The 26279-nt window shown below is 41.7% G+C and overlaps 4 protein-coding genes across 6 annotated transcripts; 1 reads left to right on the plus strand and 3 right to left on the minus strand.

The window, feature by feature from the left end:
• Positions 1–7411: 7411 nt before the first annotated feature.
• emx2 (empty spiracles homeobox 2) lies at positions 7412–10901 on the minus strand. The gene is made up of 3 exons (XM_088385679.1): positions 10055–10901; positions 9121–9305; positions 7412–8149 (listed from the first exon to the last, which is right to left on the minus strand). Exons 1-3 carry the CDS (start codon positions 10443–10445, stop codon positions 7982–7984), a joined length of 744 nt encoding a protein of 247 aa, XP_088241805.1. The 5' UTR covers positions 10446–10901; the 3' UTR covers positions 7412–7981.
• Positions 10902–12175: 1274 nt separating this feature from the next.
• On the minus strand, positions 12176–19667 carry eif3a (eukaryotic translation initiation factor 3 subunit A). Its single transcript, XM_088385717.1, has 22 exons — positions 19480–19667; positions 18786–18976; positions 18578–18714; positions 18338–18501; positions 17989–18188; positions 17621–17829; positions 17362–17533; positions 17190–17294; positions 16987–17085; positions 16784–16900; positions 16517–16702; positions 16010–16357; positions 15821–15925; positions 15607–15720; positions 15395–15517; positions 15174–15327; positions 14897–15078; positions 14700–14782; positions 14026–14633; positions 13563–13695; positions 13331–13485; positions 12176–12793 (listed from the first exon to the last, which is right to left on the minus strand). The coding sequence occupies exons 1-22, from the start codon at positions 19526–19528 to the stop codon at positions 12615–12617; spliced, it is 3813 nt and encodes a 1270-aa protein (XP_088241843.1). The 5' UTR covers positions 19529–19667; the 3' UTR covers positions 12176–12614.
• A 386-nt stretch (positions 19668–20053) lies between these two features.
• On the plus strand, positions 20054–23562 carry dennd10 (DENN domain containing 10). 2 transcript variants are annotated; one of them, XM_088385728.1, is made up of 11 exons: positions 20379–20418; positions 20516–20550; positions 20638–20692; positions 21217–21413; positions 21490–21569; positions 21659–21807; positions 22069–22180; positions 22268–22368; positions 22487–22594; positions 22670–22764; positions 22838–23562. In XM_088385728.1, the coding sequence occupies exons 2-11, from the start codon at positions 20548–20550 to the stop codon at positions 23003–23005; spliced, it is 1068 nt and encodes a 355-aa protein (XP_088241854.1). In that variant the 5' UTR covers positions 20379–20418; positions 20516–20547; the 3' UTR covers positions 23006–23562. The 2 variants fall into 2 exon arrangements, with proteins under 2 accessions (XP_088241856.1, XP_088241854.1); XM_088385730.1 differs by lacking the exon at positions 20516–20550 and having other exon boundaries at positions 20054–20418.
• sfxn4 (sideroflexin 4) lies at positions 23456–25877 on the minus strand. 2 transcript variants are annotated; one of them, XM_088385732.1, is made up of 13 exons: positions 25737–25877; positions 25595–25651; positions 25492–25518; positions 25268–25322; positions 25124–25149; positions 24999–25052; positions 24864–24926; positions 24687–24755; positions 24372–24462; positions 24116–24231; positions 23960–24045; positions 23777–23894; positions 23456–23710 (listed from the first exon to the last, which is right to left on the minus strand). In XM_088385732.1, the coding sequence occupies exons 1-13, from the start codon at positions 25827–25829 to the stop codon at positions 23633–23635; spliced, it is 933 nt and encodes a 310-aa protein (XP_088241858.1). In that variant the 5' UTR covers positions 25830–25877; the 3' UTR covers positions 23456–23632. The 2 variants fall into 2 exon arrangements, with proteins under 2 accessions (XP_088241858.1, XP_088241857.1); XM_088385731.1 differs by having other exon boundaries at positions 25124–25179.
• Positions 25878–26279: the final 402 nt, after the last annotated feature.

The raw sequence follows: 26279 nt of genomic DNA on the forward strand, positions 1-26279 counted from the left end.
TGACATTTTCTTGAGATCTTTGAGCTTCTAGCAGTCCCTGAGCACTCAACTAAACCATGTTTAGCTGCGATGGATAAGGTGCTGATAAGAACTTGCTTTCTGATATCATCTAAATTCCAAACGTCCTGTGATCCTGCACCATTCCCCCTCGAGGCACATATTGTGTTCAGCAAGCACTAAATATGGCCGCCTGGACAATAATATAACAAAAGGATGCATTCTCCCTTTATCAATACGATCAGTGTCAAAGTGGCCCGATTGTTATTTGCAGTTGTGTAGAACTTTACTGCAACATACTCTGTGTGATATTTAGGTAACCTTAATTTAGTAAGAGTAAAAATAAAATGGTACTACAGAACAGTTTTGTATTACTACAAGCACTAATCATTGTTAAATTAACACTGAAAATTTTCAACGCCAAAATATGTGATACACTTGTTTTGGATATCATCAGTATATTGTGCAAGTGGGCGTCCCAGTTAGTTGCGTAATACTTTTTTTCATGCCAATTAGCAAGAGAAACCATCTTATCAAGCACTTTAGAGTTTTATTATCCGAATAAAAAGATAATTGCTATTTATAGGCCACCGGGGCTTTTTTTTTTTCCCCAAAACTAATATTTTGGATTCCAAAAGTGGTTTTGCAATCCTGCTATCTCCAAGCTTGCCTGCAGCGCCAAGGCTGGGATGGGGGGAGGGGTCACACTGGACGATGAAGGATGGCTCGGGCAAAGCTTCCACTTGGTGCCACTGGCTAAGACTAATGTGTGAGGAAGTAATGGAAATGAAAAGGCCTCTTCCATGTAGGTCTGCCTGGAGCTGACAAACACCTGTTCTACTGAACCTCTAATGAGTCCACATCTATCATGGACTTTTTTTATTTTTGGGTCTGAGTGCAATCCTGCATAAAGATCATCCTGATATTATGTTTGAGATAACAATTGTGCCTGTTCACGTTTGGAATATATCTAAAATAATTTCCCTTCAAGCGCTGCTCCTGCAGTGAAAATAAATAATCTGCAAGGTCATACCTTTGTCTTACCTGAAAAACAGGAAGCATCTTTTTTGTCTATGTGGGAAGGGTTGGTTGCAGGCAAAACAGGAAATGAAGAGTGTTGGACTTGTCTGTCCATGCTGATCCTCCAGCTGACCAGGAGGCAGGGGGGGGGGAGAGAAGACTCAGATTTGTGAGGTCATGAGTTCACAGCCCAGGTGTTGTGCCTCGCAGCGGGACATTTGCCAGTCTAAACAGTGTCAATGGTTTTAGAGAGTAGAGAGGTTAACTTGAGATCAAGAGTGTCCACCTCTGACTCTTAACTCTCCACTGTATCAGTGAGAAATGTCACTCACTAGAGACAGACAATAAAACACTTGACTTCTTCATTTGAAAGCAGGTAGCTTACAATTTTTGTTTTATGATTTTTATTTGTACTGTTTTTATTTGTTATATTTGCATTATTTATTATTTTTTGTTTTAGGATTTTTATTTGCATTATTTTTATTTTTAAATTTATATTATTTATTATTTTTATTTTTTTATTTTATTTTATTTATTTTTTTATCATTATTCATATTTGATATACATTTGCATCTGATAAAAATGGTTAAAATCTAACACCATGTAGTTTTTTTGGTCACCCTTAACTCATTCACTCCAAACCCAATTAATAGCGTTGACGTCTATAATGGCACTGAACGAGTTAAAACGAAAAGATATTCGAGAACGCAGCCAATAAGTTTCCTGACAATAAATATACAGAATGTCATATTTTAAAGCAAGCCGCCATCAAATCACCGGAATCCAGCTCTTCTTCATTCCCATTTCATTGATTTAATTTCTTCTCCTTTGAAGATGTCACTTTGTGTGAAAAATGTATTCACCCTGCATATGCAACTCTTACTGACGCTAATCTTTTTGCCAGAGCAGAAATCTCATGGAGGGATAATCTCAGATAAATATAGTTAATTGAGGCCAGGTGAACTTTCTTTATCAGCTGCATAGTCAACCAATCTGAAGTAAATGTGATAATTAGGACGGACATGTCTTCGCTGTGAACACAGCGAAGTCATGTCCCTCAGCCATTTTCCCTCCAACTATATCTGATTTCACAACACATCCAAGATCCGTAACGGTGTGCCGTTGTCTGCATGCTTGGTCGAGACCACATCTTTTAATGTGGTGACTGATCTTAAATTACATTCTAACTTTTCACATCAGCACATTTACACATGATAAAAGAAAGCCCATTAAAGATGTTGTGAATTAAAAGATGATGATGTGGACGTACTTCTACCCTCGACTGAGCCCGGCCACCGCTAACACCCCAGAGAAACCTCGTCCTAATTACTCATTCACCCCGGCAGAATCTCCTTAATTACAAACTTCATTAGCCCGCAAGACTTTGTTTTTCTGCTGCAAAGGATGAAGCAGGGGACAACTCTGGCCAAGGTGCAGCCAGGGTGTGATTTAGCTTCTTTAGCACCTTTATCCCTCTATTTTTTTTTTTTTAGACCCTAGTCAGAGATCTAATTAGAATCATGGTGGGAATCACACACCTTTTAACTAGCCTCCGGAGCACCAGTCAAAGGACAGCGAGAAGATTTGCCAGACCGTGTTAGCGACTAACTACTCAAATGAATGTCACTGGCCGCCATACGATGTAATAAACCTTAACTGTATGTATTTCAAGCCGCCATTCTGCTTGTCATTCATCAGTCATGGCTGCTTGAGATCATTACACAATGTTAGCGTTCCTCTTCTTCAATAGCTAAACTCGACAGCGGTGAGGAGAAACATTATGAGTGAATGGAAGCGAATGATTAGCAGGTATTATCGGAGGTAGTTTGGGCGGCCGAAGTGTTCATTCGCCAATCAGAGATGTCTCGGTGAGGATTATGACAACTGATCATTTACACCCTGAAGTCAAAACGTGTTCCTCTTTAGAAACTGATCATCCAAGTTGACTTCTATCAAACAAGACAAGTTAACTCAATGTTACACATTGTGAGCATACAACCATAATGCTTGTTGGGGTTTCAAACTAGGGTAAGGTTTTCAAGGTAGGGTTTAAAACTAGGGTCAGGGTTCCAAATTGGGGTTCAACGCTAGGGTTAGGGTTTTAAACTAGTGTTCGGGTTGTTAGGGTTATAAAGTAGCGTTTAAAACTAGGGTTAGGGTTTCAAACTAAGGTTTTAAACTAGGGTCAGGACCATATCCTGAATCTATATTTCCATGTCAAACAGTCAAAGCAATTTGTCTTTAGCTTTTTAAAGCTATTTTGATGTTTACGCTGAGTTAAAAGCATCATCAGGACATTAAAACTCTTCGACTATTTTGCCATTCATACCGTAGAGCGTTTTTCCACTTAAAGAAGCGAGTACAGAGTGCACACATCCCCGCTTGCTCCCTGGCCACAAAATATAGTACATGAGGACATGGTGAGTACCACACAGAAAGACTCATGGAAAATATTGTTTGGGAATATTAGTCATGTTAAAACTAACTTTAAGAGTTTGTTGTGTTTGGAGGGCTACTATTATGACAGGACTGATCAAGCAGTTGGCCCCATTTCTCACGGATACCACAAACAGCACTTGAAAAGGTTCTAATGAGACTTGGCGTGGAGGTCGGATTCACATTTCAGAGTTCTGCGTAAGTCTTGATTGGGCTGCAGACACGGCGACAAACTGACGTGAAGTCATTTTGTAATATCGTGATTTTATTCCATCCTTTTTCTCAACGTGTTCAGGGTTTTGGTCAGTTCCAATTTTGAGGTACATCTGTGACAATATGTGTTATGACAATATATTCATCCCGTGTATTTTCATTTGACCTAATTATATATCTGTAATTTGTATTTTAAATATATTTGCAGGCTTCATCGTGCTGAAATAAAAGTGTGAGCTATCCACCCATCCCAATACAAACAAGCATCCCTCCTACCACTGCTATATTTCTCTTGCTTCACTTTCCAGACTCTCATTTGCACCCGGACTTTGCCACCAGAAACTTGATATATTGGGGGGGCTGACTTTTCCACCACTTTGTTACCAAGAGGGGGAGACACAGAGAAACCGTGCTGGTTGCAAAACAGGTGTACACCTGTCTCACCCTGCCAGTTTTATTTCAACTCCTGCAGTCACAATTAAGTGCAGCAGTGTAACGTCATGATCGTAAATAAAATACTTTCGGCATTAGTAGCTTCTAAATAGCCATTGGCGCTTCACAGATGACTCTCATATCAGTAGTGATGATGAGAGAGGGGACTCACAGGTCAAAAGATGCAGAATAGTTCAGCAGACACATGTGATATATTTAGCGAAGCCATTGTTTGTTTTATTTAGGGAGCGAATTGAGGATTTTCCAAACTGCAGGGCCCCTGAGGTATTTTATCAGGTGTACAGTCCACCATGTGTTAAACATTAAGGGACTGAGGGGAATGTAGCCGCTTGCACATATAAAATGTTTGTAATTTTGGAGGACAGGGGGGTCTACAATTGCTCCCTTCAGAGCTGGCGGACGGATGGAAAACATGCCACTTATATGCAAATGAAACAGCATCACATTACACACACACACACCTCATTAAAGAAAATAAACCTCATGGAATCTGTGGGACTTCAGCAGGCTGTAACAGGGCCGTAAAAGTTGTGCCTGTTCCCTGGGGGGGGGGGGGGGGGGGGGGGGGGGCTATTATGTCACAATGCTTGCAGAGGAAACACCACGCATGGAGATGAAGCCAAAAAGAAATAATGTATTTCTAATATCTTCTGGAGCACTATGACTATCATGACTTTTATCACGTGACTAATCGTGCGTATGCGCAAGATGCTGACTTTACGCAATGTGATCAAAGGTGAACACGAAAGGCACAAAAAAGAGGAAAACGAAATATGACTTTCGTCATTATTATTGTGATCATCCTGTTGTATATTTTGCACCTGTCTCGAAATGTAAATGAAATGTTAATCCAAGCGGAGTGAATGCGTCTAAGTGCTGACTGCACTGGTTGAGAGTGGAAAGTGCCGCGTTTGTAAACTCATCGCTTCACATCATGTCTACCTCCTTTATTAATAAAATAAAGAAGAAGAAAAAAAAGGAAACTGAAACCGAGGCTGCTATGTTTAATTCATTATGATGCACGCCGTTTGAAGGCTGATTGTAATTGCTCATTTGTCTTGTATATTTATCGCTTCGCCTTATGTCAAGGTCGAGAAGAATTGTGTGGGGTCCATTCTCTCGTTTCATGGATCTATTTCAGTAGTAATTTGGGAAACGGGGCAGCTCAAGTAAGTCGATCGTGACGCGCGGGTCCGCGGACGCGCTGCGGCCCGCTACAGACGCTCCATCATGAACAATTTCCACGCTTCCCAAAAAACAAAATAAATATGTGATATCTCGACATAATTTGCTGCTGATGAATATAAAAGTCGACATTGAACATGTCCGGTGTTTTCCCCTCCCTCGCGCATGCAGCCTCCATTCACATTAGTGCTGTCAGCGGACGTCATTAGAGCTACTAATTGCAGATTAGAGGTTTTGGGTCAGTGGGGGTCACTTGATAGGAGCAACTACTCTTTTCACTGAAGGATAATTATTTCACATAGCTCACTAAATGTTTAATGCTGAAAATTGTGCAGAGTACACAAAGAATAGCATAATCAAAGCGAGAACTCGAGATGTCATTATGTGTGATGAGTACACAATATTTGGAATTTTGCCTACTCCAACATTCGTTTACGCACATTTTAAACCTGTTTTGCGGGTTGTAGCAATTTTTCAAATCACACACAAAGCAGAATTTTATTGACTACAATTTTTATGGTTACGTTTTCATTATTATAATAAATAAGCATTAAAGATTATGTTTCGTTATTTTTATTATAAATATTTGTGATTTTTTTGTTTGCTAAATATAGTATAATTAATATAATAAAGTATATCCCCATGCATTTTTTTCCTCTAACATATAATGCAAATTAAATAATAATAATAAGAGGGAAAAGAGGGATTTGCAGGTTAAAATCTATGCATTAAATTTATCAAATGGTGGCAGGCTCTAATGAGACTCTGTCCTGTCTCCAGTGTGTCCACACAGGCGCACAGAGGGTGCGCCAAATTTTGTTTGTGACGGATCAAGGCTCACCGCCTCCACTGCACTTTCTTTATCTTAATTCCAACTTGAAAAGATATAATTATCTAGTTTGAACAGGACCACTATCAAATCCGTCTTTATAGGCAGGGAGGGGGAAAAGCTCGAGTGGATTGTGAGGCTCTGAGCCGCTCGGTGTTGCCCGAGATAGGAGTAATGAAGTTGTGGAGTCCGGAGATACAAAGGGCATTAACCTCATTAGCATGAAACCTTTTCTTCTAACTATTGTGGGACCCTTTCAGTGCTCTAATCCCCCCTATTTCAAAACTGGGTTTGTAATAAAGCTTTTAGTTTTTTCCCCCCTCTAATTCCCTAAAGATTTTTATTGCTGTTATAATCAAATGAACCGATTAAGAATTCCCTGTTACAAAAAAAAAAAACCTCATCTAAAAATAAACACGTTAAGAAAAAAAAAATAACTAGGTTGAATGTTGTACTTCATTCAAGTGTGCGTTGGCCTAAAAAGTGTTATGTTGCGGTTGCTGCAGCACCAAATCAAGATTTGAAACAAAGATCCCATTTTGAGGCGCATTGCAACCTTCCCTTATCGCGTCGCGAGGGCTAGTCAGATTGTGCTAAATTATGTCCAACCAAGCCCCCTTGGATCCGGATTAAGAGATTAAAGTGGACCACTGGGCATTGCTTCCCCTTTCTCCCCCTCATATTACTCGCATGATAATTGCCCAAACTGATTTGCACTTTCACAAAAGCTCGCCGAGACTCTTTGGAGCTCCTGCACACAATCATGGCAGAAACAAATGCTGAATCGAGCGCAAATTATTAGCTCTTCTTTTTTTTTTTTTACAATACACCTGAAAAACGGCAACCGCTATAGACTAATTTATTAAATCTTTTTTTTTTTTTAATAAAGGCCTGCGTAGACTTTTACAGCGCGCGACATATTGATAAAACTTTATTGACAAAATATTGACAATTACATACTTCTTGGAAGTATACTTTGTGTTAAAATTGTAGCAAACTTAACACATACACAAAAAATATTTACATTCTGTAAAAGAGGGTTTAACAGAAACAATAACAATATTTTTTCTGTACATGGAATACGCTCAGTGCTTGGAGGTTTGTTTTTTTTTGTTTGTTTGTGTGTCTATAATTCATTTTAGTCCTTGTGGCATCTTTGAGTGGAGGCTCACGTCCTGACAGAAGGTTGCGTGGGGCCAAGTACAACCACACATTGGTAAAGCTTTAGAGATTCAAGGAACGTCCTGATATACCATCCCTTAAATTCGCCCCCCCCCCCCCCCCCCACCCTAGAAAACCAATTTTTGCTTTTTTTTTTCTTGAAAAAAAAAAGACGATAAAGCACTGCTACTTCATATGTTTTCACAATCACTTTTACACGAGAATTATGAATTAAAGACTGCACACTGTCTGAAAAAGAAGTAGGCCTACAACACCTCTCTTAGAAAATAGATTTAAATAAAAAATTGTTTCGTCTTCCTCTTGATTGTGTCAAAATAAAACAAGTAACATGCAATTCAAGTTTTTTTTTTCTAAAAAGCAGTTTTGGTATCTTGAGTGGGAAAAAATAGAAGTGCAACCGTCCAATATGAATTGGAAAATGATAAAAAGAATATTTCAGGTGGTGGAGAGTGGTGACACACAATCTGTCAGTACCATGTTCCTGGTTCTTTTGGACTGACGGAGCCGCAGGGTGACAGCTGGGCCACGCAGCAGCCGGCCTTCCGTCGCCCTCAGCTGCCCATCGGGGATGTGAAATGTGACATCGGGTTATTTGAGCCCACTGTCTTCCCACGGTATCCTGTATTCGTGTCCTCCGTGCGCTCAGAAGCACATATGAGTCTCATTTTAATCGTCCGAAGTCACATCGATTTCCTCCGGACTGGACTGCTTGGTGGCCAACCTCCAGCGATTTATGTGATGGGAGCCCTTCTTTTTCTGTTGCGACTCGGAGCCCTCCTCTTCTAGCTTCTGTCTCTTGAATTTTGTCCTTCGATTCTGAAACCACACTTTTACCTAAAGTGAGGAGGAGGAGGGGTGGGGTGGGGTGTAAAAATGAATAATTATCACCGAAACAGAAACGCGTAAAATCATGCGTAAATACGCACAGGGCTGCACTGAATAACCATGCAGAAAATTAAAGGGTAAAAATAATACCACATTTCACATTTGTCAGGATTGCTTCAAATATCAAAACCAGTGACGAAACTCCAGCTGTTTTCTTTTTTTTTAAATAAAATATCAATTTAGAGCTTGTCCTAAAGTGGCCACGATGACGCTGCGTCGGTTATCTTCACAGGTACTATTTTTACACGGCCAATAAAACAAAATCAAGAAGGATTTCCATTATGTGACACATTTTACACCCATCGTGCTGATCAGTGGTACCGTGGGGAACTAACATCTAAATCGATCAATTGTCTGGACCACGCAGCTTTGTCAGTCCCTTCAATGGCAAGTGAGGCGCATTTAATAAGCCCTCAGTGTGTTAATTGAACGACGTGATGCGTCATTTGGACCGATGGGCTCGAACAATATGGTGAATATGGCAGCGCGACCCACTGAGGCCGAGACCTTCCTTTGAATTGCTGAGCCCACAAAATGGTTAAGTTCTTCATTTAGCCTCCATTTTGAAAGGCAACATTCTCAGTGTCCCCCTCGAAACAAAGCACCCCCGTCTAAAATTAGCTCGTACGGGAGAGGGGGGGCAGATATCCCCCCCCCCCCCACAACTGAATTTAAAGACAATTTAGCAAATTATGCACAAATGAACTCTATTTTCAGTCATCAATGTTTATTTCTAAATATCACAATATCTTGCAATGATTACATTTTAATATGCAAAAGCAAATATTTAAACTATTCTCCAAATGTAATTCCCCTGTCACAACAGACACATGCACATATAATAATCATATAATATGGTGTAATTGTCCACACAGCAAACGAGTGAATAAAATCACACAAATCCAAAATTGTAGTCTTACCTGAGTTTCTGTGAGGCTAAGGCTGTGCGCGAGTTGTTTCCTCTCTGCGCCCACCACGTAATGATTTTTCTCAAAGGCGTGTTCGAGCCGCAGGAGTTGCGATGGAGAGAAAGCCGTGCGGATTCTTTTGGGCTTTCGGGCGAGCGCGTTGTGCAAAAGGAAGCTCTCGGGACCTGTTTCGTTGCCTGAAGCCCAACAAGAAAAGGAGTCAGTTTGTTTGGTTGCTTTTAAATTATACACCGTAACGTAAAGTATTGGCACCGCCGGCCTGTGCAACGATTGGTGGTCGTGCAGGGTGGGTATCACGAAAAATAAAATATTGAGGTATGATCTAACGTCATGTCACATCTTTCTCAGGCCTAAAACAAACCAACTACTTTATTTAATTCATTTCTTTTAAACAAAAATAATTCATGCAAAAAAGGCACATCGTGTCATTTTTTAAAGTGTGTTAATTATATTTTGTTGTCAGTCCAATTTAAAAACAAATATTTGCATATGTAGTATAAGATATAGCACAATGAGCGAGTATCAAGGCTATTAAAAAAAGAAAACTAGGACTGCCCTAAATTAAAAGAGCCACCTGCTAAATAAAACGTATAATTAAAACGCAATTAAAAACAAATCCAATCGAAAAAGACTCTAAATGTAATTAAAATAAAATCAAATGTTATTTTAAATGCATTGTGTGCAGGAAGGATTCCTCATGCAATCGGAATATATATTGCACAAGGCAAAATAAAACGCTATCTTTTATGAGAAAATATAATTCAATACAAATATTTGAACGAATCCGTCGTTTTAATTCAAAACGCCGCACAGAAAGGCGGTGAGCAATTTTGAATTGTAACAATGTTGCATTAAAATTCTTTCCTCTTGCGCTCAACAAAAACTTTGGGTGCTTTCCGTGCGTAAAAGTGAGCCAAAAACCTACCTTGAAATCTGTGTCCCAAGTATCTATATCTGTGTAATAACCAGGGGTAAAAAGTAGAAGGGTCTCTTTGCTGGCTGCCAAAAAGAGGGTGCGGACTATGCGGGGAAGAGAGCGGATGAGCGGCCAGGGCGTGCGGCGGGGCCACCGGATGCACCGGGACCGCCGAGTTGGGCTGATGCGAGACCGTCTCGGCGAACACCAAGTCCGGGTTTGAGTAGACGCCCCTGGCTCCGGAGTGAAAGCCGTTGAGGAAGGGGTTCATCTGGCCAGAGTTTGCATAGCTGAGAGCCGCCGGCCGGATGGGCTCCTCCGAGCGGGACGCCGTTACCGGATTATCCTTGGCAACCAACGATTCTATCGTGAAACACCTCTTGGGTGTGGGCTGAAACATGGCGTGAAGGTCCGGGTTCCCCAGTTTAAGAGGAAGTTATCGCGGAAAATACTCCAGAGTTGGGAAAGAGGCGAAAGTTGTTGCGCGCCGCGAAGAAGTTCAGCAAAAGCGCAGCACACACCAGACACGATGGATACTGGAGGAGGACGTCAAATCAAAAGTGCGCCGTGCGCTCCCAGACTAATCCATGGATGTGATCGTTTTCCTCGGTGACTCGGTGCGGGCAGATGTGTTAGTTCATGAGGCTAATTAGCGCTGCACTCCCATAAACAGCTTCCTGTGAAGCCTCTAATGGCATGCTGATTGGCCGCCGCCTCTGCCGCTCGCCTTAAGGTGGAGAAGGAGCGAGGAGCTTTAAAGTGCGTCAATGGCAAAGCGGCCTGAGCTCAGAGAGGCGGACTCGAACACAACGCCGACACGATTCGTCCGCTCCTCAGCACCCCCGCCGTGCGCGTGCACGTAGGCGCGCTGCGCACGATTTACGCACGGAGTTCAGGCACTGGAAGGCCTCGGACACGTCCGCACTTGAAACGAGCGTTAGTGGTTTATTCCCATCTTTGAAACTCGACCATTTATACTGGTCGGCCTTAATTCGTCTATCCCCGAACTGGGGAGGCCACAATAGCCGTCACTTCTCGTTGAAAAATTAGAATCTGATGTAAACTAATGAAAATCGAGCATTACCGAATTCAGCTAGATTTGCTAGTAGAGTACGTGGAAGAAAATCCATATTGATTTTAATTCGCCTTTTTAAATATGAAGATGAGCCTTTTTGTTGTTAGGTTGGTAATACGCGCTCCCAGATGAAATCTTCAATCATGTCAAGCGTCTCTGGAAACATACACAATGCAGGCATTATTTGTCATCCTGTACATGTGTCAGTAACACTAAACAGACAAAACTTTACTAATTTATTTCATAAAAACTTACAATTAGCTTTTTTCGTATTATAATAATTATTTTACGGTAATCAATGTCGTGCATTACATCAGACTTTAGCTTTAAGCCTTAATAATTCTGAGTAAAACACACCCGTCAATTACAATTTATGAATGTTTTTATTTGTAAAAAGTATTTCAACGTATGTAACACAAAAATCCCATCTAAAGACTAATAAAGGATATCTTAGTCTAAATAATGCGTAGTTAATAGGTAATAAAATAACCCACCCAATTTATTACTACTCGTGTTTTGGGATATTAGTAGTAACGCAAAGTTTCTGATTATATTGAATACAATTTAAACAATAGATGCATCGTTTTTCCTGCTATTGCCATGTGAAAAGTCCTGCTGTGCTCCGTGGAGCTTTAGTGACCTCTAGTGGTTGCAGTGTATAAAAGACAAAGGTAAGCATGGGCTGAATAGCCCAGTTGCCTACAAGAAAACGATTTTTAGCAATCACAATGGTATATTTACTAATATTGTGTAAGGATTACACGTGCCTACATTAAAAACGACTGTTAGTTACACAAGAACTAAAGAGGGCTCATTTAAAATGTTGGGTTGGAAATGATAGCAATTTAGAAATTATTATACTATTAGGCTCGTGATAGCTGAGTTTACAGTCGATATTGGAATTTCTGACGCTGACAGATTCGGCAGGGTGCCTGGCATGTCAATATTATCTTCTGACACTAGGAGGGCAAACATTAAAAAAAAAAATAGGGTTTTATCCGGTCACATACAACCTGGTGTCACTCCATTGCTACCGCATGAAGAGAAGCAGAAAGTATTTGACGAGACAAATTTAATATTTGAAGCATATACTTCAAAATGGATATTTCACTCGTTTAACATAATCATTTGAAACAGTAGATTAGCCAACACTGACCTTTGCGTGAGCGCGCCATCATACAACATCCCTGTAAAACGTAACATTTTAAGAGGCATTGGTGATTCAGTAAGTTTGATATACAAGTCTTATCCGCTGGGGGTTGTCATGTCTACAGTGATGGTTTGACTGATGCATAACATTTTTAGAACTACTCAACGTCAACTTGTAGTAAGTTTAATATCCATCTGCATGAAGTATAAGAGTTTAGATATTGAATTGGAAAATTGATAATAGACAGGGAGTAGCAGAGGTTTTAATTCAGCTAAATGCGGGCTCAGTTGCCAAAGGCCAATCTAACCTGTCTTACTATTATTTTTGGAGCCACTTGTTGAGACTCAGCGGCGGACGGTGGTCCAGCCATCATCATCGGTCTCGTTTTTCGTGCGACGATCTTTGTCCGCACGCCAGGTCTTCTCTCCCTCGGTCTCTTTGTCTTGCTCGCGCTCCCGCTCTCTTTCCTTTGGCCTGTCGCGTTCCTCACGTCTTTCTTCACCTCCACGACGCCAGGTGCCTCCTGCACAAACAACATTGCTTATCAGAAAATGCATTAAATATGCCATGCAGAAGCACTACTTTTAAAGATACATGACGCCACCTACTGGCTGCTGTTTGAAGCGTGGCACACATACGCAAAGCTCCCACAATCGATATATTAGAGAAGCATGAAGTCACTGACACCAAAATGTAAACAAGCGATGGGTACCACTTTCATCAAACGGAATAATAATAATAGTGATAAGGTACAACATAGTGTATATGCAGCATCAAAAGCACGCCGTTCAGGGTGTCCAAATGTCCATGGATCAATGGCTGAAATATTGCCAATTACAAAACAGAGAAAAGCTGATTCCCATATCCATTAGAGGTAGTACAGCAATTCAATTAGACTACCTTCAAAGAAAAGCATTCATAAGTTTTTGTTTGCTGCTATTGTTTTGCTATCAATATTGCAACAGTATTTTATTTTCTATTTTTCCCAATAATACTACACCTCATGTATAAAAATATGCCCAGATCCCTTGTGATGTGCACAACTATAGGCTCCGTTTACCATCATTTAACTCTTTTGGTGGAGCTCTCTGGTGATCATCACGGCGATCGTCGCGGCGATCGTCACGCTCAACGCGGCGCTCAGTGTCCTCTCTGCGAGAATCTCTCCAGCCGCCTCTTCCTCCTTCTTCTGATCGCCTCCAGCCATTGTCCTCTCTGGAAATATGCACACCACTAATTGAACTGACAAGCCCCAAAAACGCACAATACGATCCTCATTCTGTCAGTCCCACCTTTGACGGTCTCTGAAGCGATCACTGGGAGGTTCCTCTCTCTCTTTGTTATCTTGGTCATCATTGGTGCCGCCGCCGCGAGGAGGACCCCAGCTCTCCTCCCTCGCCTTTTCCCGCTCACGCCACCCACCTCCTTATTATTTTATCAAAATAAAGTACAGTACAAATATAAGGTAAACATAACCGTTTTGTCACCGGGATGGATTACTGTAAAACCCTGTGAATAACATGTACTCTGTTAGAAGATGTGCCCCCAAAAGCACCCTCCCACCTTCAGTAAATCCCGTGATTCGCTTGCATTCTTGCATGGGCAGCTTTGTTTTCCCCAAGTGCTGTCTTTGTTTTCTGACTTCACAATCAACTTGTCATTTACCGCATATTTCATAAACTAAGATGTTCACGATCATGGTTGGATTTAAATTCAGTTTCCAGTTACTAGATGACTCATAGGCCAAATGCATACCTGGTTTAGTGAGTGGCTTCCAGGGTGCCGGGTCATCACCATCACGACGTGGACCATCGTCCCTTCTACCACTTCTGTCGTCGTCACCTCCTCTTCTGGGTCCCCAGTCATCATCACGCCTGGGACCCCTGGAGTCATCCATGCCCCTACGTGGTCCTCTGTCGTCGTCAAATCCGCGGCGGGGGCCACGATCGTCGTCAAAACCGCGCCGGGGGCCGCGATCGTCGTCAAAGCCACGCCGGGAGGTGCGATCGTCATCAAAGCCACGCCTGGGGCCGCGGTCGTCGTCAAAGCCACGTCGAGGGCCGCGATCGTCGTCAAAGCCACGTCGGGGGCCGCGATCGTCGTCAAAGCCACGCCGGGGACCGCGATCGTCGTCAAAGCCACGCCGGGGACCGCGATCGTCGTCAAAACCTCTGCGTGGAGCTCGGTCGTCATCCATCCCTCTGCGGGAGGGACGGTCGTCGTCGCCGCCCCGACGTGGACCTCGATCATCATCAAAGCCTCTACGGGGCCCTCGGTCATCTCCGCCTCGACGTAGACCTTCTCCTCGTTTGAAAGGATCTCGCTCCTCTTTGTCATCATCACGACCCTCTTGCCTCCATTCCCTACAAAGACACCCCAAGAGTTAGAAGAGGAGAGTCGCACAACAAATGAGTACGCAGCAAACGCACTTGTCGGCCACAGGACGTCGCCACTCTGATTCCCCTTCGGTGCGCTTCCGCCATCCTCCCTCCTCTTTCTCTCCCGCCCAGTCCTGTTGAGAACAATGACAACATTACCCTCCTCAATAATGAACAGACTGCAGGTGGGTTTGGATTAAAACATTCCCACAATCAATTGGGATATGTACAGACAAGTCGAGACAAACCTTGGGTTTCTCGTCTGGGTTTGTGCGCCTCTCCTCTTCACGACGGCGCTCGCGCTCTTCGATCTCCTGCTGACGGGCACGTTGCTTCCGTTCCTGCTCTTCAAGTTTACGCAGGCGCTCCTGATACTCTCTCTCCTCCTCTTCTCGCTGCTCCTGTTCAATGCGCTCACGCTCTTCGCGTTCTGAGACAAAAACAGACCAAAAATGTCATTTGTGACAAAGTAGCAGATAATGACTCGCCAATGAGTGGTCCCTCTGGTGAATATATGTTCCTAACCTTTCTTGAGCTGTTCCTCATGGATACGCTGTTCTTCTTCTTCTTTCTGGAGGTAGAAAGCCTTACGTCGGTCTTCTTTACGCTGAATCTTCCTTTCCTCCAGACGATTCTTTCTTTCCTCCACCAGGCGCTCCTGGAATACCTTCAGTTTCTCCTACAAAGGGACACGTGTGCTTAAAGTGTGTTACGACTAAAGCCAGATTGGCACTATTGTAACTCACCTCATAAATGAAGCTACGCGCAGCAGTGATTTTGGATAAAAAGTTTTCCTTGTCCTCCATCATGCGGGACATGCGCTTCTTGTGCTCCAGGGCCTTTTCCCGTTCTATTTTCATGTTACTGATCTGCCACAAAAAAAAACATATTTGTAAAATCTTGGAAGTATTTAATAAGCGTACAATAGCTCATTTTCCAAAGCTAATTTGCAACAAACCCGCTCCTCCTCTTGGAGCTCCCAAAGTTCCATGTCCTTGACACGCTGCTCCTCATAGGCCTTTTTGATAAGAGGAATTTCCTCAAGTCGTTTTGCCCTCTCGAAGTAGTCAATCTACGGAAAGAGTCCGGTACAGTGGTGAGTGACGTCACAAATGCAGTGATCCCTCGCCGCTTCGCAACAAAGGTGTTCACTGTAAACCATCTGGTGTTACCTTCTTCTCCTGGTTCTTCAGGCGCTCTTGGAGTTCTTTCTTCTCTTTCTCCAACTGCTCCACTTGCTTAGCCATGATGAAGTCAGGATCCAGCTCCTCCAGGTCCTGCATGTCAAGAGGTATGTTAAAGACATCTTAGGGACAGATCAAACACACGAACCAAAAGGGCTTCATGTGGTTGGACTTTACCTCGATGTCAATATCCTTGAAGGCCTTGGCGCCCAGTTCGGTCTTCTTAATTTGTTCCAGGCGCTCTCGCACTGTCTTTTTCTTGATCTGCTCGTGCTCTTGCATGATGCGCTCCTTCTCCCGCTCTTTAGCCTCCTGACGCAGGCGCTCCTCCTCTGCCTTGCGGACCTTCTGCTGCTCAGCTTCCCGCTGCTCTAGTTCTTCCTTCTCACGTTGTATGTTGAGGCTTTCAAGACGCTCCTTGCGCTCTTCTATGGTCTGTCTACGAGCCAGGATGCGCTGATGATCTTTGCGGGCGTTTTTCAGATAAGCAGCGATGGCCTGCTGGCTGTGCTCCTCACGCTCTTGCTAAAAAACAAACACATTCACATTTGGCATTGAAGAATTCAAAACCTACGAGTCAAGAAGATTTCTGCCACATTTCTTCGAACACAGCAAAAAACTCCCAAATTAAAAAAAAAAAGCTTTTTGGGGACAACAACATTTGTGGGAATCTCTTGAGCTCACCAGTGTGGAGGCAGGTTTGATGACCTGCAGGGCCTTGGCCAAAGAGGCAGACATAGCAGTCAGCTGGTTCCTTATTTGCTCAGATGGCATGTTTTGCAAGAATGGACCAACTGGAGCATCCTCTTTAGTGGAGTAGTTTAGGTCAGATCCAAAACTCAAGGTCCGAGAGGTGTGGTCAATTCGAACCTTTGTGAGGGAACACAGCTTTTGATGATGACAAGTCCACACTTATGTGCTTGCTTGTGTGTGATTGGCTCAAGAGGTTACCTGTAGATCACAGTGCCTGGCAGCATCAACAATGGAGCGCTCCAGCTGGAAGGCATCCACAAATGGAACCAGGGAGGCCAGACGACTGAACTCAATGCTCTGATAGATCTGTGCAACCTAATATAAATGGACACAAAATATGAAACCATAGCAAAAGGTGTGCTTGTAAATTCAAAGCTTTTTAAGAGACTGTGTTTGATTACCTGTTGCAAAAGACGCAAGATGGTGTTGCTTTGCAAGTGAGGGACATATTGCTGAAGGTCAGACTCCTTCTCACCTTGGTCTCTGACCCAATTCAGCACCTGGGAAGAGAGCAGAGCAGATTTTGCGGTGGGAGTAAGTCCTGACCAAACGCAACAAAAGAAATACAAAATCATTTCATAATCGTTTACTTGAAGTTTGTTACCTTGGTTACTCTTCCACTGAGCTTCAAGGGATGGAAGTCAACTTCGAGCCAATTGTGAAGTTCTTTCACCTCAGGTACTATATACTGCAACAAGTTAAACCTCACCTGGAAAACACAATAACAGTAATGTCTCACAAAATCAACCCTTGCTGTCACTAATAATTATTTTTACCATGTCATTGATCAGACTTTGGCGAGTTGGTGGAGCCTGCAGACCCAAGAGGGTCGCCAGCCGCCGGTGTTTCTCCACAATGATACCATCCATGTCCAACAGCCGAGCGATATCTGTGCGCTCGGGGGTGATGGGAATGGAGAGAGTAGCCAGGAGGACTCTGGTAGACATCCTGAAGGTGGAGTGAGAAGAGATTTATCATTAAATGGTCTTCACCAGAATAATCTTATACAAAGCTGAGATTGTAAAAAAAAAATACCTCTGCATCTCCTCTTGTGTGAGATTCTTGCGCATCTCTCTAGAGAGGTGATAAAGCCGGTGGAGGGTGCAAGCATGGAAAAGGGCATTTCCAGACTTCCAAAACACAGTCGACACCTTGTTGTAATAGTTGGCCATTAGTTGAGGTTTGGGTGGCTTTTTGGACAGAGCAAACAAACCATGGATGTCCTCAACAGCCTTGAATGCTTCCTGGAAAGACACAACAAAACGTTTTTACCTAGCACCTTGGAAAGACAACAAAACATTTTTACCTCCCACCTAAGTCTTAATAACTGCATATTTGTATTTCTCAGTATTGAAAGTGAATGACTTATAGTAGTAATGTATATTCTTTGATGAGAAACAGACCTGCCAGAGCTCCATGCTTATGGCACTGTCAAGCTGCACCAGGCGCGTCTCCAGGTGCATGGACTGACTTTCAGGGTTGTTGAGGTTGATGGCAGTACTCTGGTTGTGGTGTCGCTGAATTTGACCCAGATGCATTCGCAGGTTGTCACACAACTTGCGAAACTCTGCCTTTCGGGTGTACTGAAGGCAAAACTTGAATGCTGCAAATGAGATAAAACACAATAGAAAAGTCATTTTAATCTGAAAAGATTTGACTTCTCCTTTAACGATGAATAGTAACCCCAGTTAACACATTCACTGTAAGACCAGTTCATCCATCCATTTTTATGTGATCAATAACATATGTTACCTTGCTGGGCGATGTCATGGTAAAGGCGCTCCACCTTGGAGTTGTTTCGGAGAAGGTCCAGGCATTGGCGGTAGGACTCCCACAGAAATTTCACCCACGGAGTGAGGAGCAGACGATCGGTACGATCCTGAGTGTCTTCTCCACTCACAGCACTCAGGAGCACACTTAAGGTGGAAAACAAAGCCCAAAACAGTAAGCTTTTGACTAAACCAACAAACCACATCATACAAACGTTCTCACTTTTCTGGAGTCTGGATGTTGTCCAGATCCTCAATGTCCAGGACCATCTGCTGGGACTCCTCTTTAGCAGTTTCAGTCTTATCCTCCGCCAGCTTCAAGTAAGCCCTAACCACATCCTCAAGAGACTTGATGTTGACCTGATGATACAAGCAAAGAACGCTTTAACCCCTGATGATCTTAGACATGAGAACACACCAATGAACCTAACCTGCTGGCAGATGTTTTTGTATTGGTAAAGACCCTCCTTTGCCAGGTGACTCTTGCGAAGATCCACGCATAGCTCCAGGTATTTGAGCATAATCGGCTCGTGGATCTTCTGCCATGTTCGATGTTTCTTGCTCTTGATGACATCGTACAAAACGTCCAATGCAGGTTGCTTCTTGCCAACTTCCAGGAATTCTGTGTATTACACGGGGGGAAAGACGAGTATGTAACCAGTCAATCAATTCCACAGACAGCATCACTATTGAACTAGCTGTTCACTTGAGTGGTGCTCAAGAGCACTGGAAATTGGGCCTCAGAAGCAATCGGTGCGCAATGTTCAATTTCCAGAGCTCATAAGCCCCGTTTGTGAGCAAAGCTACAGATAATTTCTGAGTACGAAGAGGCCCGATGCGGCGTCACATAGCATACACATTGTCACCACATATGGGACAGACAATTCATGTTAATAATTCGAAAACGCATCATTTCCTTCAACTGTCAAGATGCAAATCAAAATCGATTATTTACTATCCACGAGAGCGTGTCTGCTCGGTTGCTGGCTAATCTAATACAGTCGTGGTGACTTCTGCTGACATTCGCTAGCTAGCGTAAGCATTTCCTTTAGCATTAGCACCACTTTCGGTGACGCGTCAGCTAACGAATGAAAGAGGCCGGCACTACACTCTATTTCTTCTCACCATTTGCTCGTTTCAGAGCATTCTCTGGGCGTTGGAAATACGCCGGCATTTTGGTGGCTTGCTAATCTTATCAAATCGTCGAGTTTATGTGAAATTTGAAAGAATCGACCAGTCCATCCAGGCCACGGGTTCACGCACGGAAACGGCGGTGCCTGAGAAAGGAAGGACCTCGTGAGCGGCCCGCTGAGGTTGCCAAGTGGCGTCACACGCCATCCCCCATGAAACACTTAACATGCCGGATATCAACACGCATTAAGTGATCATATTGTCTTAAAACATATCAAACGAGGTTTCCTCATATTACAAAACTGCTCCCTTGCAATTGCATATATTGATTTGAATTATTTTGTCAAACGTTTTAGGGTTAACTGCTCATCAATGTTAGTTATACTAACACAATATGTTTCAGAAGATGTGGTTATTTTAATATTATTCGATAATAAATATTTTAAAAAATAAATAAATTGCTTTCTTGCGAAATGTACACCAACAAAGGGGGATTTCACAAAACCTGGCAACTCCAAGTGACCCGTATGTATCGTAAACCCATTGTGGTGCGTTCGCTGACACTCAAATGTCAACTGTACGAGATCTAAATGTTAAATGCTGGTTCCATGTCAATTCGCGAGTTGGATACATCTTAAATTTCAAATAAAACTTCCAGTTGAATTGTTGGGTTAGCCAGGACCAGAATTCCCTTGATCTAGGTTAATGGTGTATCTATTTTTGCTGCAGAAATGTGCGTATCTGAGGGAATATTGTAATTAATTTTAAATACGTCTGGTGATTAGGCTCGCAGTTCGACCATGAAAACATTTTAAACATCGAATCGAATGCCTCTTTTACGCCCACAATGTGATTGGTTATGAGTGGTCAGGTCTCCTGACCCGGAAGAAGGAAGAAAAATACGCTCAGAGCAGCAAAGCAGTGACAGCAGAGGTAACAGAAACTGGAATAACTCATCAGTTTTATGATTGCATTAATTTTTTTTACATTACATTCATGCATCCATTTTGATCTTTTTACATTCGAATAGCTTGCAGTTTTCTTGGTGCCAGTCGCATCTTGATGGTCAAGATGCGACTCTCAGCCAAGAAATTGATGTAGTTTTGTATTCCTTCCGAAATTTATTAGTGATCATATTCTGATATTCTCCAGGTATGGAATATGGCATCAATCGAAACACAGTCCATGTTAAGCGTCGGATTGATTGGTAAGTTAACTTTCTCAAGACAGTATTTCACCTCGTTCTTTTCCATAGGAGATTAGCGACTAATAGAGTTTGTGCTGTAAAATCACATGACAGCAGAGCGAACTGCTGCAATAGCAGAATTCTCATATTTTTTCTTGGTTGCGACACCAGAGGGTCTCAAACTTAATTTATTTGTATTTTTATTGATGTGTCTGTTATGTTTTATGAAATAAAAGATGTATGAAAGAGGGATTCAAGTACTGTAGTAAATCCACTATTATTTATTAATAACAACCCAGAATATTATCGGTTCTTCAAAACAAGATTGGAGACACAGTCATTTCCTGGGCATACTTCTTCAGCAAGTCTTGCTTTGAAAATGACTGGGACTAGTTGACAAGTTGTCTTTTCTTTCCACTGTCATTTCAGAAATACATTTCACCAAACAAAGCCATGAACTTTAGCTGTGGTAGCCTACAGGCGATTTGACCCTTTGACCCCTGCACCCCAATATTGCCTCATTGTGTGTGTCACGTTATCCCCAGAAAAAGATGTGAACGGTGACACTCTGTGGGTGTGGTGCTATCCTTCGGTGGGCTCTGATCTTAGAAGCGTCCTCCTGAGCAAATGCTGTTTGACGCAGAGCAAGGATGATTTTCATACCTTTGTATTTGGCCAATTCTGCCGCACTTGGTACTACATCAGCACACTTGAGGTAGAGGAGCCAACACCTCTAAACAAGGTAGCTGGCTCATTCATAACAAGCATGGCACAGTAGTTGCTATTCTTACATCTTAAGTTGTTTCTCCCTTTGCTAGGTCACGCATTTGTCAGTGGTCGTTACAGCAAAAGACTTCAACCCTGAGAAATATGCTGCGCTTAATCGAATACTCTGCAGGTAAAGTGTGTATGCGACATTGATATCAATACTGATTATTGCACGATTTGAAATGATAACCTTTAAGAAATCTTTATTTTACTATTTAGGATGTACATCAAATATGGCAGTCCGGTGAAAATGATGGAGGTCTACATCGCTGTCCTCATTAAAGGTATTTGCCAAAGTGAAGAGAATGGCTCGTTTTTAACCAAGGACTACGACATACGAAAGGCATTCCTGGCAGGATCAATCAAAGGTAAAGAAATAAAATGCACTTCATTTCATTAATAGGTTATCCCTTCATATCAATTGGAAGTGATGTACAATATAAATTTCCTGAGATAGGGTGACTTATTGAATTTTACTAAGTTAACTTGAATTAAAGACTAGATTTAAAAACAAAACCATCATATCAGATTGAAAGAACATTTGGAACAATGTTCTGTAGCAATTTGAACCTTGAAATTAAAGGATCCAAATCAAACTAATAAGTGTGTTTTTTTATTATTTATGTTAGATGTGGTATCTCAGTTTGGCATGGAAACCATCATCCTGTACACGGCTGTCATGCTGAAAAAAAAGATTGCTGTCCACCACCCTCGAATTGAAGCCTTATTGGAATTCACGAGGTAAATTTCATCCAAACATTACATTCGTAATTCAATTATTTATTTGCGTGGTGGCCATGGTTACGCACTGTTAATCTTTTCTTTTAGAGCACTTCCTGCTCTCGCGTGGCACAGGAAAGACTGGTCTATTCTACATCCATATGTGCACCTGACTGATACTGAACTGGAGCATCTCAATAAATGCTCAGGTGAAAAGGTTTCCTATTTTCATTTTGTCACAAATAATTATCAAAGGGAGTCACTTTAACTCAACATTTGGACTTAGTTGGAATAAATGGGAGACTTGTAAATTTTGTTTTTCTACAGGATATATAGCAGGATTTGTCGATCCAGAGGTGAGCAACAGATCAGACCTGTTTGATGTGTATGTCAACCTCCCTGACAGTGTCATCACGATTTCACAGAGTGCCAAAGGTGCTGTAATTTTTTTGTAACACTATATTGCTGAGTAGTATTTTGCCTGACAATAAATGATGTGTTCCAACGCAGAGGCTATGATGATGGGGAAGTTACATAAGGACATTGGCAATCTTATTGTCCATTCTGCAGAAGACATGGAGAAGTCAGATAGTCAAGTCATTAAGGTAAGAGTTGTGTTTTTGTCTTCTAAGCTGTCAGGAATGGAGATGATTGTGACAGCTATATTTTGAATTACAGGACATTTCTTTAAAGACCCAACAAATTCTTGCTCATTTGGGGACCTTGGCTGATCAGTGTGAAGGCTCTAAAATTACTTTGGAATATTTAAAGCAGCAACATTTCCCTCCAGCGACGGAAAACTTCCTGTTTCATCTGGCTGCGGCTGAGCAGATTTTACGGATGTGAGTCTTCTATAAAATTTTACGGATTCTCAGATGCCGTCCAAAATGGTGACGGTTTGGGCACGCTTGTCACTTAAGCAGACAGGACCCTGAGTATGTATGACAGTAGAAGTGTGCCAAATATGGTGTTGAATTTTTTCTTTTTTAACTAAAGTTTTCTTGCTGACCTCAAATTCCAAGACATAATTTTGTTTTACTATATTGTCACTATGCCTCATTGTTCAATAGGTGATACACCGTGCAGTAATCCAGGTAATTTTTGCGACAAGGAGAAGACTCATACAAACAAGTTTTTGATTTTAAGTTAAATAATAATTAATTCCATGCCTACAGATTGTGTACTGTCTCTTTTCAGGTTCTACCATGTTTTTTGTTATTATGTTTTAGGGTACATTTGCTATGAATGGTTAAGCGCCTCAGTATTTCATTACATAATGCAATGCATAGAAAGATGTAACATTGGAATGGTTGCATTTATTTTTTATGAACAGATTTGTATTTGGCAACTATCAATGCTCAAAATATTCATAGACTAATAATAAATGTATTGTTAAAAAACAATGTGCTGCTTATTGACGGTTATTTCTCATTTGTGTTTGCGTCGAGCCCTTTCAGTTTTACTAACTTGAGCTCAAAGTCCTCGGTGGTAGAACAACTGTTCTTCAGCCACCTTGGCCTGCAGGTCTTTGTCAACATTTTCTCTCCTTATCTGGAAAAACAAGGTCAGATGAGCTCATGTTGATCCATTCAGACGAGAAGATATTCAGAATCTCACCGTCCCAAACTGAGGGTAGAGACTGAATGAAATTGGGATCATCAAACCGAGGACGAGAGCTACACTTATGTGACGGACAGGAGCGACCAGTAGAGAATTCTTCTGGAAAAATCTTGTTCTACAAGAGTGCACGTTAGTTCACCAATAATTCCAATCTGATGATTGACATTAGAGTCAACTGACCTCCGTAAAACTGAAACCAGGAGATTGGGAATAGCAGCAGTTGTGCCAAATAGTACTGCTCTGGATAATGCAGTTTCCATCACAGCCTGACAAACAATATTGCAATAGTGTGGATGACCAACATGTACAGTCGTGTTGATGTTTATACTCTATTACCTTTTCTGCCGCTGCCTTAGATATGCCCACAGAATTACCATTGGAATCGAACACTTGGATACCATTTTCACATTCTTCCGCTCTGACAGTCAACACGTTGAAGTAAGCAAGAGCAGCTGGCAAGACAAAACATGTTATGCTCTGAAATATATTATCATCAATTTGTGACTGTCGGGCAGAAACTTTCCATGTCCAAAACTAAATATATATATTTTTTAAAATTTTCTAATAATGGAAATATAAGAGGATAACAAACCTGAGAGTGGGATTGGTGCGGTAAACCTGAAGAAATTTTGGATGACAATGCTTCTTAAACCAAGACGGTTTACAATCATTTGAGGTAGGGCCTGAAACCAAAAAGTACAGGGATGATGATAATAATTTTTGATTGACAAACAGACAATTCAGTAGTTTATTTATTACTATGGCTGCAAATTGTATTAGATGAGAATTATTCAGCAACACTTTGGTGGTGAAACTCTTGTCATCTAATTGCATGTCATTAAACTGTGCATTTTGGTCATGGCTTTCACACCAGCTACAGTTGTCACACAATAATTGTTGTACATACCCCTGCGCATGTTGTATAGGAGACCGTCCCCGCTATCAAAAGGAGCTGCTTGAGAGACGGCGTGTGACCCTGCAGATAAGCAAAAAGTGCCAACTCCTCATTCATGAGTGATTTGATTGCAACTGTCAGAGCAGAGGCCTTATGCAGTCAATTTAGTATTGAAAATAGGTACACTACCTGCTCTGAGGAGCGATTTCTGTTGGCATAGTTGAAACCGGCAGTGTAACTTTGTAATAAAAACTGCAAGGAGACGTTTCAGTGATGAAAATCGAGTGGTGTGAAACACACGGTTTAAAAAAGTAACTCCCATACCTGCCAAAACAAGGTTGGTTTGATATTTCGATGCGGCAAAAAGCTGGCAACCACCTTAAAATAGAGACATTTTTAATATTCCTCAAACAAGCAGCAGACTATCACATATTTTAGGACGGACGTACCAATGGAGCTGTAAATGGCAAAAATGCTGGAAAGAAATGAGACAAACAAAAAGGGCCTGAGAAGCAGCTAACATATCCACAATTGCACAAAGTTCGATATTAGCATAATATTATTATATATTTATATTTTTAAATGTACTGTACCTGGAGGGCGGAAAACTAGTGGAAGCGCAGAACCAGAATCGGCATGGACACACGACTGTTAAGACAAACTAGCGGTCAAAACATTAAATTTAGCTTAATTTCTAAGACAGTCAACTATGCTGAAGCATTTAATGAAAAACCCAAATTAAGATATATGTAAAAGATAGGCCAAACAATATTTTTTGCAGCTAAAACAGGCCTCTGTCTCCTGCATTAGTACTTACAAGAGAGATGTTCCATGCATGTGCATCCTACAGGCAGGAAAAATAAACAGAAACATTGGTACTCGGTTTCAAAAAAGAAAAGCAAACACTGAGCGCATCTGACCTTTTTGTTGATTATTTCTCCATCTCCAAGTTGGGAGCGACTTTCTTGTATTTCTGCCTGAGAGGAGCGGTATAATTAATTCACAACTTGTGGCACATCACTGGAAAGTCTCCAGTCTTGTTAAACTGTTCTTGATACTCACGTTTGATGTGAGCAGAGATAATGGATCCAGAAGATTCACCCAGATCTTTAAACGACTAAAGGCAGAATGATATAGAAGGACATACGTTATCATATGGTCTATTTATAACTCTTCCTTTGATACACAAATAGCTACATAATACACAATATTATGATAGCAACAACATGAGTTATTTCACTTAATACATATGATGCTGAATCTCTGCTTGCTCAATTACCTCCCCATGGCTCTTCCAGTACAACAGATTGGGATCCATTACATTAATACTGTCATTATCCTTGTAAACTCAATAAACAAGGTTTCCCATTTGAAAATAAAAAAAGATATTCTCAATTAAACACAAGCTGTCATGTTGTTGAGGTCAAATGGGAACGACTTCCGTGGTCAGTCACGTGTTCATTTATAGCTTTAGGAACAGTCGGAAATTTGAAAAGAAGCGTTCATTTTGACGATTAGATTATGATTTTTTTGTTGAATTTAGTTGAATACATGCATGTATAGTCTATTATTTATATTAAACGGAAATTGAAAGATATACATCTG

This window comes from Syngnathus floridae, chromosome 9, assembly GCF_059516105.1.
Source record: "Syngnathus floridae isolate MCC-2025c chromosome 9, RoL_Sflo_1.0, whole genome shotgun sequence".
NCBI classification, from domain to species: domain Eukaryota; kingdom Metazoa; phylum Chordata; class Actinopteri; order Syngnathiformes; family Syngnathidae; genus Syngnathus; species Syngnathus floridae.

Excerpts from the sequence above, each read along its gene's own strand:
- emx2 (XM_088385679.1), bottom strand. The coding sequence starts at position 10,445 with ATGTTTCAGCCCACACCCAAGAGGTGTTTCACGATAGAATCGTTGGTT. Across the intron at positions 9,306-10,054 it reads CTTGGGACACAGATTTCAAG|GCAACGAAACAGGTCCCGAG; the intron begins GTAGGTTTTTGG and ends GTTGGGCTTCAG. Across the intron at positions 8,150-9,120 it reads TTAGCCTCACAGAAACTCAG|GTAAAAGTGTGGTTTCAGAA; the intron begins GTAAGACTACAA and ends TCCTCACTTTAG.
- eif3a (XM_088385717.1), bottom strand. The coding sequence starts at position 19,528 with ATGCCGGCGTATTTCCAACGCCCAGAGAATGCTCTGAAACGAGCAAAT. Across the intron at positions 18,189-18,337 it reads CCATGACATCGCCCAGCAAG|CATTCAAGTTTTGCCTTCAG; the intron begins GTAACATATGTT and ends TCTCATTTGCAG. Across the intron at positions 15,079-15,173 it reads TGAGGAACAGCTCAAGAAAG|AACGCGAAGAGCGTGAGCGC; the intron begins GTTAGGAACATA and ends TTTTTGTCTCAG.
- dennd10 (XM_088385728.1), top strand. Across the intron at positions 21,570-21,658 it reads CTTAATCGAATACTCTGCAG|GATGTACATCAAATATGGCA; the intron begins GTAAAGTGTGTA and ends TTTACTATTTAG. Across the intron at positions 22,595-22,669 it reads GATTTCACAGAGTGCCAAAG|AGGCTATGATGATGGGGAAG; the intron begins GTGCTGTAATTT and ends GTTCCAACGCAG.
- sfxn4 (XM_088385731.1), bottom strand. The coding sequence starts at position 25,829 with ATGATAACGTATGTCCTTCTATATCATTCTGCCTTTAGTCGTTTAAAG. Across the intron at positions 25,519-25,594 it reads GAGAAATAATCAACAAAAAG|GATGCACATGCATGGAACAT; the intron begins GTCAGATGCGCT and ends TCCTGCCTGTAG. Across the intron at positions 24,046-24,115 it reads CTAAGGCAGCGGCAGAAAAG|GCTGTGATGGAAACTGCATT; the intron begins GTAATAGAGTAT and ends ATTGTTTGTCAG.